This window comes from Dendrobates tinctorius, unplaced genomic scaffold (assembly GCF_039654945.1).
Source record: "Dendrobates tinctorius isolate UK_male_01 unplaced genomic scaffold, ASM3965494v1 ptg000232l, whole genome shotgun sequence".
Classification (NCBI taxonomy): domain Eukaryota; kingdom Metazoa; phylum Chordata; class Amphibia; order Anura; family Dendrobatidae; genus Dendrobates; species Dendrobates tinctorius.
The window spans coordinates 11,682,501-11,699,243 of NW_027361899.1; the positions used below are offsets into that span (position 1 = coordinate 11,682,501).

Here is a 16,743-nt window from a genome sequence, read left to right on the forward strand (position 1 = left end):
GTACGTGTGACCTATTGTCGGTGTCGGCTCCGTGTTTTCTCGTATTCGGGGCCTTTTTTCTTGTCGTTAGTTGTTCTATAGGCGATGTGCTGGAGGTGCAGCCAGCAGGGGGCAGCGTCTCCTATGGAGACACAGGAAAGATGTATATCTTTGTATCGTGTTAGCCAGTAGATAGAAAAATATTCAGAATTTGCGAGTGCTCAGTGGGTGACACCTATGGAGACCACAGCCGAATACTGAGAGTGGGGGGGCAGGGGGCGACGGCAAGAGCTGGGGTGTGAGCAGGACCCTCACTCCTCTTGGTATCTATTATGATCTGTGTGATTATTGTTATGCTGTAATGTCTGTCGTCTGTACAAATCCCCTCTGAAATGTAAAGTGCTGCGGAATATGTCGGCGCTATAGAAGTATTATTATATTATTATTATAGTCCTGCGGATAGGAGCCAATTCCTTCAGACTGGTGTGCTCAATGCAGAGACCAGGGGTCTAGCAATCCTTAGCTGAGACCCGTCCAGGGGACATGCAGTAACAAAACATTTAGGCTAAGTGCACACATTGCAGAAAATTTCTGCTCAAAAACCTGAATCCCTTCCCAGAAACCGCACCTATTTTTCCGCGGCGTTTTTTTGCGCGTTTTTCCACGTTTTTGATGCGTTTTTTTCCGCAGCGGTTTCTAAACGCATGGAAGAAGCCAAAACCGCGGAAAAATCCACAAAATTAATGTGCATGCTGCGTTTTTTACTGAGATGCGGTTTTTTTCACGGTAAAAAAAAACGCATGAATGTGCACAAAAAGTGCAAAATGCATAGAAATGACTGTGCAGCTTATTTTTAGCGGTTTTATAGTGAAAACTGCGGTAAAAACCGCTAAAAAAACGCTGTGTGTGAACACAGCCTTAGGCTGTGTGCACATGCTGCGGATTTGGCCGCTGCGGGTCCGCAGCAGTTTTTTTGCTGCGGTGTACAGTACTATAATATCCTATGGATATTAAAAACCGCAGTGCAGACGGTGCGGATTTTTCTGCGCGGTTTTTCTGCAGTTTCTAAACCGCAGAAAGAATTGACGTGTCAATTCTTTCTGCGGATTCCGCTGCGGTTTGCCATCTCCTCCATTGTGGAGATGAAAAACCGCAGGGCAAAACCGCAGAGCAATCCGCAGGTAAAACCGTAGGTCTTTTGACCTGCAGATTTACCTGCGGATTTTACAAAATCCGCGCGGCCAAACCCGCAGCGTGTGCACACACCCTTACCCTGTTCTTTCGTCTGGTTTCCCGAGGAAGGAGTCAGTGGACTCTGAGACGCGTCCACAATAAACCTGCCATTTAGTCTATTTATCTCCTATAACGTGTCACAGCTCCAGAGACGCAGCGATGCGTCCAGTCCGGTGACTTTTAGTGATAGTCTATGGAAGCTGCTGCCTCCGCTCTCCAGGCTCTTCACTGTGTTACAAGCGGAGCCGTTTTACCTTTCATTCGTCTGACTTTTAACCTGGATAAGATCCTATTGCGCTCTTGCAATCAATTCTTTACACATAATAGTTAATAAATAACATTTCCCACATGTCTACTTCACATCAGCACAAATTTTGAAGCATCGTTTTTTTTTTTTCGTTAGGACGTTATAAGGGTTAAAAGTTGGCCAGCGATTTCTCATTTTTCCAACAAAATTTACAAAACCATTTTTTTTAGGGACCACCTCACATTTGAAGTCACTTTGAAGGGTCTATATGATAGAAAATACCCAAAAGTGACACCATTCTAAAAACTGCACCCCCTCAAGGTGCTCAAGACCACATTCAAGAAGTTTATTAACCCTTCAGGTGCTTCACAGAAATTAATGGAATGTGGAAGGAAAAAAATGAACTTCTTACTCTTTTCCACAAAATATTTACTTTAGCTCCAAATGTTTTATTTTCACAAAGGGTAACAGGACAAAATGGACATCAACATTTCTTGTGCAATTTCTCCTGAGCACGCCGGTCCACTATATGTGGGGGAAACTACTGTTTGGGCGCATGGCAGAGCTCAGAAGGAAAGGAGCGCCGGTTGACTTTTTGAACGCAAAAATGGAATCGAGAGCGGAAGCCATGTTGTGTTTGGTGAGCCCCTGATGTGTCTAAGTAGTGGAAACCCAACACAAGTGACACCATTTTGGAAACTAAACCCCGCAAGAAATGTATCTAGATGTAAGGTGAGCACCTTGAACCCCCAAGTGCTTCACACAAGTTTATAATGCTCTTTTAGGCCCACATTTGTTATTTTCACAAGGGTAACAGGTAAAAATGCACCTTACAATTTGTTGTGCAATTTATCCTAAGTACGCCGATACCCCATATGTCAGTGATGGCGAACCTTTCTGAGACCGAGTGCCCAAACTGCAACGTAAAACCCAATTATTTATGATGAAATGCAACCAGGGCAATTTTGTGTGATGAGAAATGTGTAGTGGCCGTCTCAAGGTGCTGCAGCACTGCCCTCATTCAAAGTGAATGAGAACTACTCAGCAGTGACCGTTGACGCGCCCCAGAGGCTGTGGGATACTCGGCGCCGGGCCCGTTGACTTCAATGGGAAATGTCACAGTGGCAGTGACCCGGTCCGTGGCCTCAGGCGGTCATGTAAAAGGGGTTGAGTTGAATGGGGATAAAGTTTATGAAGTGATTCGTGACGCCACCTGTGGTTTCTGGTCAGAATGACCAGCGCTGCAGTGTTGCTTCTCTGGGACAGATGTTGTAGTGCAGCTGAGAGATGTAGAAGCTCTCCACAAGTAGGGCTGTAGTCCCAGGGCAGTTGAGAAGAGTTAGTAGATGGTGAGATAGTGTGGAGCGGAGGATGTAGCAGAGCCGGGTGAGAGGCGCAGGAAGAAAGTGGAGGACACAATGGCATGTAGTTCAATGGGCTTTCCTCACAGTCTGTCTGCAGTACAGGTGCCCGCTTCAGTGCTGCGTCCTCCAGGTGAGGCGTCCAGCCAACTTCCAGATAAGATGAAATGCACCTTTCCAGCCTTCCCTGTCAGTGTGTTCCTTTTCCTGGCCGTCTCCAAATAATACGCTGCTTAAACTCCTTCCACTCCAGCGCTTCACAATTATCGTTCTGAGCCAGCAGCTGCGAATCCTGTTGAGACAAAGCCTCTCCGTTTCTGTGACTCTATATAGCCGCCTTTCCAGTCGGACTAACTGTGGTAGGGGGCGATGGTCCATAAAGTAGCCAAGGCTGTCGGCTTGCTAGTGGCACCCTGAAGAATGCGATCTAGGCTAGGGGGCCGTTCCCTTTGCAACCAGTCCGGTTCCTTCCTCCACCTGACGGCCGTCCGCGTGGAACGAGACCCACGGGATGATTTTCCAACCATGTCTCTGAAAGGACCGATCTTCCCTATGAAGAATCTGCTGTTTTAGTCCAAACGTCTGGCAACTCCTCATCCAAGTCAGGAGCTGCTCCAGTCACGTCCTTCACCTTCCCTCCCTCTGAGGGGACTCAACCTACTTTAGCCTAGATTCTCCCTCCTAAACTACGCTCCGACAACCTCCCAGCACTCTTCGTGTTCCAAGCAGGGAGCCATAAAGGGTGCTCTGCTACACTACTGGTGTGTGGGGGTGTTGGAGTGCACTCACCTTACCTGGTCGTGGGGTACCACACCTCTGGGTGAGGTGCAGTACCTCTGTGGCAGCTGCACCCTCAGGGGCGCCACACCGTCATAAGCGCTGCACAGGAGGAGAGTCCGCAGCTGCCAACTAACTCTCTTCCTTGTACAGCGCTTTCCGTCCCTAAACCCTGATGATCAATTCTATTATGTCAACAATTCATTGATTTGAAACTTACCTTTGCAGTCTTCTCTTCTGTTCAGCAGGGGGGCTTCAAGCTCTTGCCTACTTATCACACACTGAAACTGAGCCACTCACACTGCCCTTTCCAGACACAGCAGTTGGATTGATCTTTATGGGAACAAATGCAGAATATTAGATAGAGAGATAGATTTTAGCATGGAATGCAAGCTGATTCCACGCTGAAATCCACTGCTACACTTCACAGTGTGAATATCTCTAATCTTTAGCCACAGTCACACAAATGTGATAATACTTACTGTATCTGGCTGCTGCTGACTTCTGAATCCTGGCATGGAGATGGCTGGCTGGGGAAGGTGGCTGGGTTGTGGATAGCACCTGGCAAGAATGGCCGGCTAGGAGGCTTCACCGTGATCTGAAGAAGTATAAATATTTGCTGCGGCTCCACATTTGACAAAAAAATACATGTAAAAAAAAAAAATCGCTGGCGGTCCAGGTGCTGAGATTGCTAACAGCCGTCAAACTAGTAGCAGGTACACACTTTATCTTTTAATTACTGTGCTCACCACCTGCGCAATTAGAATGGTCCCACAGCCAGTAGTTATGTTCTCATCCTGATCTCCTTGTAATAATATCCCCCATCATTGTCCCCTTCTTTTAGTAATGTGTCCCATCATGATCCCCTTCAAGTAGAAATATGCCCCATCATGATCCCCTTCATGCAGAAATATGCCCCATCATGATCCAATTCATGCAGAAATATACCCCGTCATGATCCCCTTCAAGTAGAAATATGCCCCATCATGATCCCCTTCATGTAGGAATATGCCTCATCATGATCCCCTTCAAGTAGAAATATGCCCCATCATGATCCCCTTCATGCAGAAATATGCCCCATCATGATCCCCTTCATGCAGAAATATGCCTCATCATGATCCCCTTCAAGTAGAAATATGCCCCATCATGATCTCCTTCATGTAGGAATATGCCCCATCATGATCCCCTTCATGCAGAAATATGCCCCATCATGATCCCCTTCATGCAGAAATATACCCCGTCGTGATCCCCTTCATGCAGAAATATGCCCCATCGTGATCCCCTTCATGCAGAAATATGCCACATCGTGATCCCCTTCATGTAGAAATATGCCCCATCATTCTGTCATGATCCATGCTGGATCAGGACTAATAAAAAGCTCAGGTAACCTTTTTTTTTTCTCTTAGCTGTGCTTAAGGTTGGTTTTTGCCCCCGATGGCCATTAGGATTATTGCACTGTGGTGTCGTTTGTTCTAAGATTGCCCCCGGTGGTGGTGAGCGTCATTGCACTCTAGTTTCTTTAGTTAAGTGCACATGATTATAATGCAGGTGTGATTGCTGGCTCTGCTATAAACGAGTCACAGGTGTTGCAATCAGTGTTGGTGATACTGTTCATTTCAACCATCCTTGGTGGAGGAAGGAGCTGGAGAGCGTTCCTTGCAGCACTGTCTTAGCCCTGGTGTGGAAGGAATCATAGGGGATTTCCTTGTAGTTCTGACAGAGCTTGGTGGCAGCGATTCAGGAGGAGAGCTGCATGCTGGTGGTGGACTCTGTTGCCAGGAGCAAGTGCAACAGAGTAAAGCTAAGTTGTGTTTCCTTGTTTGTGTTTTTCCTTAGTGTGTATTAGAACAGCGGTGGGGCCAGTGCCTGCGCCACCCAGCTCCCTAGCAAGGGATAGGTGTAGAGTGTGCTAGGGCGACAGGTTCCTGATCGGTGCCCGGTGCGGAACCGGCATAGGGAACGTTAGGAGCAGTAGGGACACTGACTCAGCGGAGTGCAGGAGGTCTCCACGCCCCTTTTTCCCTATCGCAGGGCCCACTGTTGTAACTGTTTCCCTACCCCTTGTCTTGTTGTTTTAGTTACCGGCCTGCGAGCCGTGTCACACAGGACAGTATCACGTGCTGCGTCCTCTTGTTTTAGTTACTGGCCTGCTGGTCGCGTCACACAGGACGGGTCCACGTGACACATCCCCTTCATGCAGAAATATGCCCCTTCATGATCCCCTTCATGCAGAAATATGCCCCATCGTGATCCCCTTCATGCAGAAATATGCCCATTGTGATCCCCTTCATGCAGAAATATGCCCCATCGTGATCCCCTTCATGTAGAAATATGCCCCATCGTGATCCCCTTCATGTAGAAATATGCCCCATCTTGATCCCCTTCATGTAGAAATATACCCCATCATGATCCCCTTCATGCAGAAATGCCCCATTGTGATCCCCTTCATGCAGAAATATGCCCCATCGTGATCCCCTTCATGCAGAAATATGCCCCATTGTGATCCCCTTCATGCAGAAATATGCCCCATCGTGATCCCCTTCATGTAGAAATATGCCTCATCGTGATCCCCTTCATGTAGAAATATGCCTCATCGTGATCCCCTTCATGTAGAAATATGCCCCATCATTGTCCCCTTCATGTAGAAATATACCCCATCATGATCCCCTTCATGCAGAAATGCCCCATCATGATCCCCTTCATGCAGAAATGCCCCATCATGATCCCCTTCATGCAGAAATGCCCCATTATGATCCCCTTCATGTAGAAATTGCCCATTCCACCACCTCCATCATTTCCTCCTCCCCAATCATTACCCTCTCCCCATCACTCCCATCATTGTCCCTCTCCCCATCACTCCCATTACAGCCATCATTGTCCCTCTCCCCACCACTCCCATCATTGTCCCTCTCCCCATCACCGGCCCTCTCCCATCACTCCCATCATTAGCCCTCTCCCCATCACTCCCATCATTAGCCCTCTCCCCATCACTCCCATCATTGTCCCTCTCCCCATCACCGCCATCACTGGCCCTGTCCCCATCACTTCCATCATTGTCCCTCTCCCCATCACCGGCCCTCTCCTCATCACTCCCATCATTGTCCCTCTCCACACACACGGCCACATTCACAACACACACACCAGTGGCCACACACACCTCTCCGCGGTCTCCGCGCGCCGGCAGCGTCCTTCCTGTCACTTCCTCACACACATTGAGAGGTGCGGCTGGGTGACATCATCATTCAGCTCCGTGGCCGTGCCGCTCAATGTGTGTGAGGAAGCTACAGCTCTGAACAGTGAGGCGAGGCCACGTGCCAGCTGAGAGGGCTCTGCGTGCCATAGGTTCGCCATCACTGCCATATGTGGTCGAAAACTTCTTTTGAAGCACAGTCCAAAGCTCTGAAGGGAAGAGGCGCCATATTGGAGTTCAGATTTTGCTGGAATGGTTTGCGCCAGGTCACATTGGCAGAGCCCCTGAGGTGCCAGAACAGCAGAATCCCCCTATATGTGACCCCATTTTACAAACTATACCTCTCAATGAATTCATCTCGGGTGCAGTGATCATATTGACACCCCATGTGCCTCACAGAAATTTATACCATTTGGTCGGTGAAGAAAGGTTAATTACATTTTTACTGCTAAAATGTTGTTTTAGCCCCAAATTTTTATAAGGGCTAATAGTAAAAAATGGCCCTCTCAGTTTGTTTTGCAATATCTCCTGAAACCCTACATGTAATTGGGAACTACTCTTCAGGCACCGCACAAAGCTCAGAAGGGAAGGAGCGCCATATTACAGTGCAGATTTTACTCTTATAGTTTGGGGGTGCCATGTCACATTGGCAGAGCCCATGAGGTGCCAGAACTGCAGAACACCCATAAGTCATCTAATTTTACAAACTATGCCCCCCAATGAATTCATCTAGGGGTGCAGTGATCATACCGACACGACAGGTATGTTGCATGATTTTGTACAATTGGGCAGTGAAGACAAAATACTGTTTTTACCACAAAAAAAAATTGTTCTAGTCCCAGATTTTGCATTTTCACAAGATGAAATGGGTAAAAATGGAATGGCACCAAAATTTGTCACACAATTTCTGCTGAACATGGAAATATCCCATATTTGCCTCCTGGAGCGCAGATTTTCCTAGAATAGTTTGCAGATTCCATATACAGAGCCTCTTAGCACTAGAAAAGCAGAATCCCCCCTCAATTGACCCCATTTTGGAAAATATACCCCTTTCGGAATTTATCTACAGGTGTAGTGCTGATTGTTACCCCATGGGTGTTTTCCAGGGACAAGCAGCAGTGGATGTTGTAGTGACCAGTATGCTGTAGTGACCAGTACATTATGCCCAACCCGTCGGTCTGGAGACATGCACCCGTAAATTAGGTGGGCTCTCATCGCTGCACCAATGCTAAACATGGGGACACTAAATGTGGATTAGGCACACTGGGGCTCAGAAGCGCAGAATTTGCTGAATTTCTTTTAAGGGCGAGGAGCCATTTTGCTTTTCCAGAGCCTTTGTGCTACCAGTAACGTGGAAGCCCCCTATATTTCTATTAACAGATGACAGATCTGAGTGGAGATTTGCTTTTTTTGTGGATTGAGTTGCAGTTTTTATTGGGAACATTTCACATAACGCTTGGGATCACATTTATCCGACGCTCTACATTGAGCACTTACTTTGGGGTTTGTATCCAAATCTGCGAATGACGTAATTCAGATGAAACCCCAGAAGGATCCATTCGCTATAATGAGGCAGCAGAGTTACTCTGGACTCCGTCTGGCCTCTGCTGAGCATTGTCCTTTTCAGAAGTGCACAAAACGGTGGTTGACTGTGCTTTTATGCAATCCTAAAAAGACTGACAGCGCCGGATCTTAGACCATACGGCGTCCACAGTCTCTCCATCTGCCTCATTATAGGGAATCTTCTGCCAGGGGACTGTCACTTTTTTACTCTGATTGCTGGTATAAAGCATTGCAATGCTTTATACCTGTACAGAAGCTTTTTAGAAACTTTCCATAGCTGGCTGACCCAGGGGAAGCCAGCGACGAAACGCGCGTCGGGGAGGGGAGATGCCATTCCTATATCTATGAAGTAATTACACTGGCTTGCTTGTTTGTGCTACGTGATATTTTGTGTGTATCATCTCACAGTTGGGTGATAGCCTACGGGTAATAGAGTTACATATACACGTGTTCATCTACTGGCTACTTTGATTGCAGAACTGTTCTGCTATTGTTCTATCATGATAGGAAATATGATCTTATGAATGTACTATTTACTATGTATTAATTTATCTGTATTATACAATATTCTTGGAGTCCACTCATTTATCTGTGTGCAATACTACCTCATTATATTAATATTTATGAGTTTATCTCCTTATTAGGAGTTTATGGCATCCTCCTTATGAGGCACTCTGCTTTTCTACTAATTTGTTGTTGCATTTATGGTTTTAAATGAAATTAATAAAAGTATACATTTTATCATAATGGAGCTCTTCTAATTTCTGGAGTAATTGTGCACCAGATTATTTTGAATTAACTTTTGTCATGAAGTGCCATTGAACTAGCATATACGGACACCTTTTTGTAAATTACTTAGATCTAACTTCCAGCCTATATTACTGGGAGAGACCCAAAGGTTTCACATCTAGCCTATATTACCAGGAGGGGAACACAGACCTCACATTTAACCTATATTGCTGGGAGAGTCACACAGATCTCACATCCAGCCTATATTACTGGGAGAGACACACACCTCACATTCAGTCTTTTTTACTGGGAGAGACACACAGACCTCAAATCCAGCCTATATTGCTGGGAGAGTCACACATATCTCACATCCAGCATATATTACCGGGAGAGACACACAGAGCTCACATCCAGCCTATATTACTGGGAGTGACACATAGACCTCACATCCAGCCTATATTCACACGGACCGCCCATCCAGCCTATATTACTGGGAGAAACACACAGAGCTCACATCCAGCCTATATTACTGGGAAAGACACACAGAGCTCATATCCAGCCTAAATTACTGGGAGAGACACACAGAGCTCATATCCAGCCTATATTACAGGGAGAGACACACAGAGCTCACATCCAGCCTATATTACTGGGAGAGACACACAGACCTCCCATCCAGCCTATATTACTGGGAGAAACACACAGAGCTCACATCCCGCCTATATTACAGGGAGAAACACACAGAGCTCACATCCAGCCTATATTACTGGCAGTGAGACACACAGAGCTCACATCCAGCCTATATTACTGGGAGAGACACACAGAGCTCACATCCAGCCTATATTACTGAGAGAGACACACAGAGCTCACATCCAGCCTATATTACTGGGAGAGACACACAGAGCTCACATCCAGCCTGTATTACTGGGAGAGACACACAGACCTCACACCTAGCCTATATTACTGGGAGAGACACACATACCTCACCTCCAGCCTATATTACTGGGAGAGAAACATATAGCTTACATTACATCCAACCTATATTACTGGGAGGAAGACTGCAACAATAGAAAAATCTGAAACTTGGATCAGGCCATGGGCTCTAAAAATGAATGTAGGAATAAAGATTTCAGACTGAAACTTAATGCAGTTTTATTACCGAAAGGTAACCACTAACATAAAATATTTTTTTTCCCATGTGAGAGGTGTGCATAACCTTTAGGGGTGGGGGCCTGTATTAAAAGTAATTGACATGAGGTCAGTTTCCAGTTATACATATTGTAGGGGTTTCAGCTCTTTCCGGTAACTGCGTGAATATGCACAGGGTTTTTATATCAAAACAGAATAAAGTGTATTGTCCTTCACAAACTTTACAGCGCCAAAATGAAACTGCCGTCCTTCAGCACAAAAAAATAACAAAACAGTCCTTTCTCTGGGTGAGGCAAAATAAATCACACCGACTCACCAACTTGGTATTATAGGAACCTCTCAGGCTGCAGCACAGATTGTCGACCAGCCTCAGCTCATTACTACCTGAACTACACCAGGTGCATTTTATTAAGCCAATAAGACCTGGACTGTTGTATGGAAGCAACCTTTCCCACCAACGCTCTTTTTGTCGCTCTTAAACTCTGGAACCAAAATCAAGTTAAAAATAAAACCATCTCAGTACCACATACCTGCCATCCAGGACCCTACCTCTTGCCTTACAATATCTGTATAGAATCCTAGAATGGTAGAGTTGGAAGGGACCTCCTGGGCCAACTGATCCAACCCCCTGCTCAAAGCAGGATTCGCTAAATCATCCCAGTCAGATGTCTGTCCAGATTCTGTTTGAAGACTTCTATTGAAGGAGAACTCACCACTTCTCGTGGCAGCCTGTTCCACTCATTGATCACTCTGTCAAAAAGTTTTTTCTAATATCTAATCTGTGTCTCCTCCCATTCAGCTTCATCCCATTGCTTCTAGTCTTTCCTTGTGCAAATGAGAATAAAGTTGATCCTTCTACAATGTGACAGCCCTTTAGATATTTGTAGACAGCTATTAAGTCTCCTCTCAGTCTTCTCTTTTGCAAACTAAACATTCCCAAATCCTGCAACCTTTCCTCATAAGACAGGGTTTGCAGACCGGTCACCATTCTGGTCGCTCTTTTCTGAACTTGCTCCAGTTTGTTGATGTCTTTTTTAAAATGTGGTGCCCAAAACTGGCCACAATATTCCAGATGAGGTCTGACCAAAGAGGAGTAGAGGGCAATAATGACTTCACGTGATCTAGACTGTATGCTTCTGTTAATACATCCTAGAATTGCATTTGCCTTTTTGCTATATATAATAATTTGCCTTTTTTACTACATATAATATGTATATGTTTTGTTTACACAGGTTCCTTATGTTCTGGACTCTTTTCCTTTATTAAACAATGGTTCCATGAGTGACCCCTCGAGGATGGAGCAGGAGCAAGACCACATTGCAGCTCAGATATTAGACCTTCACATCACTCTGATCTCTAGGAATAAAGCAGGGAAATGACGGGAAAGGTGAAGGATTCTTGGCCTCTGTGTAGTGATCGGCGTCTCCCCATACACAGGATCACACAGTAGTGAAGACGTCGTCTGGGGAGTGTGTGACCCCCCGTGTGTCAGGAGGGCGGAGCAGGACCCCGAGTGACATCACCGAGCCTCCACCTCATTCACTGATCCATGAGCAGAAGATCCTAGAACTGACCAATAGGATCACTGAGCTGCTGAGCGGAGAGGTGAGCGCTGCCGGGAATGCTGGGACATTATACAATAACGCCGGGGGAGGGGTCTGCTAATGACGGGTCATTGTGTGTGTCAGGTTCCTATAAGGTGTCAGGACGTCACCGTCTATTTCTCCATGGAGGAGTGGGAGTATATAGAAGGACACCAGGATCTGTACAAGGGCGCCATGATGGAGGATCACCGGTCCATCACATCTCCGGGTAAGAGGAGACCTTCCTGGGGTGTAGAGAACAGGTCTGAGAGTCGTCTAGATTCCCCATCATCTGCTCATCACATATAGACAATGTATTCAGTCACTGCGGTTATCTCCTATAGATGGATCCAGTCCGAGAAATCCCCCGGAGAGATGTCCCAGTCCTCTGTATTCCCAGGATCGGCCAGAGAAGGAGGAAAATGTCCCCCGGGATCATCAGGTAGATTAGAGGAGGCTTCTAATAAACATAAACCATAGATCCCAACCGACCGGGATTCAGCGAGACTGTCCTGATTTGTGGAGTCAGTCCTGCCATCCCGGTCTCTAATACTCACCTCTCTCCAACACTTCATATCTCCCCCTACTCGGGGAGTGGGGTCACATATCTCTGCACTGACATAAATTGAATTATAATATTCACTTCTTTTCTTGTGATCGGGTATGCCCAGTCCTTAAACGCACACTTCAATGTTCGCAGGCATCAGATCTAGCTATGAGGCACAGCCCATAATGATAAACATAGGATAATTTGGTAATCTTGAGATGTATTGCAGGCAGTGAACCCATAAGTAGATTATACGCATGTACATTTTATACATCAGTGCGTTTCTTTTTACTTGAACACTGAGGTAAAGAAAAATCCATATTTTTTTTGTTTGTTCCTATAAAACTACTAAACATAATAATAAAAAGTAATTACAAAAAGTAGTGTTCTCTTTGTGTTCCCAGGACTCAAACCCACAACCATCAAGATTACAGGCAGAAACTAAAGCTACTAAGCCACAGCCTCTGGTAATGTCTCTGGGAGAATTTTGTGTTCTTATTCAGGCTCTGACTCCACAGGCAGATTACATAGAGATACATCTGTACATAGCAGTGTATTTCTATTTCTCTGTATTCTAGAGGGAGAATAAAAGTTTTTTTTTTTTTCCTGTAAAATTACTAAAAAATAATGAAAAGCAATTACAATAATTGCTTTTTTAATAAATTAATAAATATTACAAATCAACAAATAACAGACTTATTTGTTGTGCCTGTAATCGTAACTACCCGCACAACACAATCATCAGATTATTTATGGGGATCAGGAAATGTCGATAAAAAAAGGCATGATTCATGCATGTTTTAATGGGTTTAATAGAGAGAAAAAAAATAATAAAAATATAACTCTGAGGCCGTGTTCACATGTAGCGTAAATGTTTCTTTTTTTACTGCACATTTTTTGCAGATGTCCTCCCTACATGACGCAATAGTTATCTTCTCTTAGAACGTTGCGTTCGGCGCAGGTCTTCGTACCTTCAAAACGACGCATGCGGAGGCATGGCCTGTGTACCCAATGTTAAAGATAGGGTATGCAGGCCGCATGCCGATGTAGGCGGAGCTGAATATAGGAGGTGCGGCAGTGGACGGAGCTTCACGGAGGAAGTCCGCATCCCTCCGCAGCTCTGCCATACGCCAATGTGAAATTAGCCTTACCCAGAGGTAGATCATTTTGGAGGACACCAGAACGCAAAAGTTTAGGTGTGTTTACCCACCACTGGAAATTCAGACTTGCATACCCCTTTCTTCCGGTTCCGATTCTACCACGAACACTACAGAAGTTAAGAACCAAAAGGGTCAAGGTAATCCTGATATAACCTCTCTGGCCAAAGAGAAGCTTGTTGGCACCCTGAGCAATCGGAGGTCCCCTGATTCTCTCACCAATCAGAAACCTACTTCAGGCACCCAGATTCTAGAAGCCTTTGTGTAGCTGCCTGGCTTCTGTAGTCATAACACTGAAAATTAAAGACCGCTCAGACAGAGTCAATTGGACCCTCCAGAAGAGTAGAAAGCCGGTGACAAATATAAAATATGGAAAACCTTTGTGTCATGATGTGCTTCTAATTCTCCAGACCCCTGCCAACTGGTCATCGCTCAGATCCTAGACTTCCTGCAAGAACTTGAAAAGGGCCTAGCAACCTCAAGGTTCAGGTGGCAGCCTTAAATTCATAGTTTTACCGGAGCTTGGCTGACCATCGCTAGGTGAAGAGGTTTATAGCTTCTGCTTCCTGTATTCAACCTAGATTGATCAACCTAGTGTCCCCCTGGGACCTTAATACTATGCTTAAAGGTCTGACGCTACCACCATTTGAACCCTTACCTTCGATAGAACTGGACAAATTGTCTTGGAAGACAGCCTTTCTAGTAGTGATCACTACAGCCAGGAGAGTGGGTGATCTTCAGGCTCTCTCAATCAATGAACCTTATTTGAGAGTTCTGGAGGACAGACTTGTTTTTTCTCCTGACCCGTCCTTCCCGCCCAAGGTGATCTCAGAGTTCCATAAGTCACAGGAGATAATTTTTCCCTCCTTCTGTCAGAACCCAGAAAATGTTCCATTCTCTGGATGTATAGAGTTCATTATCTCCAAAAGACGCAACTGTGGAGAAAAGACCAGAATTTTTGTGTCCAGCTCTATGGCCAGAATAAAGGAAAGAATAAAAACATTATTGCCAATTGGATTAAAAAAGTGATTACTGAAGCATATCAGAACTAGAACCTGTCGCCTCCAGAAAAACTTACGGCTCACTTCACTTGAGGAATGTGGGTCTCCTGGGCAAAAAAAAAGCCAGCGCTTCCATCGAGCCGATCAGCAGAGCTGCTACCTGGTCCCTGGTCCATACCTTCCCCAAACATTATAGGCTAAACTTAATGTCCATTAAAGATTTGGCCTTTTGGAAGAAAATGTCTCCAGGTTGTTGTCCTTCCCTTACATTAGTCTTTGGTATTCCTCCTGTGATGCTGTGGTGGGGGGGTTATTGAAGAAAATAGAATTAGACTTACCGGTAATTTGGTTTCTAATAACCCTCCACGACAGCACGTGTAATTCCCTCCTCTAGCTCACTTATTTCTTGTTTTAATTTTGAGTGTTGATAAATATAATTTGAAGCATTCACATTCTCCTGGTTCTTTAGAATAACACTGGAGAGAGGATGTGAGACGGGCTATTTGACCTCTTTGTGTTTCCTGTCCTTATTGGAGTGTGGTGGCATCCTCCGGTGTGCTGTAGTGGAGGGTTATTAGAAACCGAATTACCGGTAAGTCTAATTCTATTTTTATGCTATGTGTGAACACGGCCTACAGACACAAAAAAGCAAGATGTCGTATAGTGAATTTACATAAAGATGAGAAAGATCTGGAAGCTCCAACTGTGAATGAAAGACCAAAAAATAAATCCACAGGTCCAAACTAAAGATGAGCCGGACGCATAGATGACGTCTCATCGGCCCTGAGTGATCAAATGCCGAATGTTTAGAGATTACTGAAACTCACATCCAGCCGCCCGGTACCACTGACCTGGACACCGGACCAGAGACCCGTTAATCGGTCCGCTCATCTCTAGTCCCAACTGTCCTAGATACAGTGGACTGTCCTGGCCCTGCAGTCTCGAGCGTCTGAATGTCTTATTGCCACCGCCCCTCTAACATCCCTTCCTGTCAGGGTAGAAAGAAATGGTAAATGGGTGTGGATTGGGGTGTGGCCAAAATTTGGCGCAGCATGATATGCCAACTATGCAAGAAGTTTTGGGACCAATAAGTTCTATACAAAGATCAAGGCCAGTGGTGGACTCTGACGGAAGTGGGCCCCGTGTAAGAACATTATATGGCCACTCTTTGTGTCTGTAACAGGACTGCTGATTTGAAGGTGAAAGTAGGCTCTCCTTACCTCTCGGGCCCCTGTATGGCTGCACTCGTCACACCAATGATATGCCCACCCCTGGTCAAGGCTGAGCGATTCGTCTCATTTTAGGGTTGATTGTTTCAAGCCTGGATATAAGATAAACCCGGGCTCCTTTTTTTTTTAACCTTTTTCTTATGTCTATAATATTGGATTCTTACAGGAAAGTTTTGATGGAACAACGAGTGAACCCGAAAAAAACCCATCAACAGCGTCAGTGACCGGTAAGAGTCGCTCAAATCTTGTTCTACAGTAAAGTTACTTATCAATGGGATCACTGATCCATATTTTTTATTTCTCTGTTTATATCACCGTGTGAGCACTTTTTTTTGCAAGACAAGTTGCAGTTCTGAATGACAAAATTAATTTTACCAGTTACTGTACTGAAAAATGGTGAAAAATTCCAAGAGCAATGACATGGCCATTGTGTTTTAGGTTTTGTTTTTATGGTGTTCATTGTGTGCTACAAATGACCAGGGAATATTTTTCTCCACGGTGGTGTGGTTACGGCAGTGCCAACCTTTTATATAGCTTATTTATTAGGTGGTGAATTGGGGGAAAAAAATGGTTTTGTCCCACCCTGTGGGATTGCTACTCAGTTGGGTGCGTTGTGAGGCAACACAGGAAGCGTTTGTGAGGTCTTTTTTTTTTCCACGCCGAACTGTAATTTTCATTGATATTATTTTGGGGTACATATGACTATTTGATAGCACTGTGTTACGAAGGTTTTGTCCCTTGGACAATTTTGAGTGTTCCTGATACATTTTTTCATGCTGATTTCAGAAATGACTTCAGATTTTTCCTATCACGTAAGGTTTTTGAGAAATGATACGAAACATTATAATATTCTGTTATAATTCTTAAAACTCATATATGAACTTTTTCTGAAACAGTATATTCTGAATTTTCCACTGAAATAACAGAAATTGCTGGTCTACACATATGCAAGCACTTATTATGCAAATTCTGCGCAGACGCAGTGAATCATTCGGCTGACC

At 45.1% G+C, this 16,743-nt stretch overlaps 1 protein-coding gene across 1 annotated transcript in view; it reads left to right on the plus strand.

Annotated features, from left to right (window-relative positions):
* LOC141060146 (uncharacterized) overlaps positions 1–16,743 on the plus strand; it is a 233,730-nt gene that overhangs the window by 58,326 nt on the left and 158,661 nt on the right. Inside the window, 5 exon segments of the mRNA XM_073556425.1 lie at positions 11,663–11,830; positions 11,914–12,037; positions 12,153–12,250; positions 12,760–12,822; positions 15,909–15,969. Of these exon segments, the coding sequence (XP_073412526.1) occupies positions 11,663–11,830; positions 11,914–12,037; positions 12,153–12,250; positions 12,760–12,822; positions 15,909–15,969 (514 nt within the window).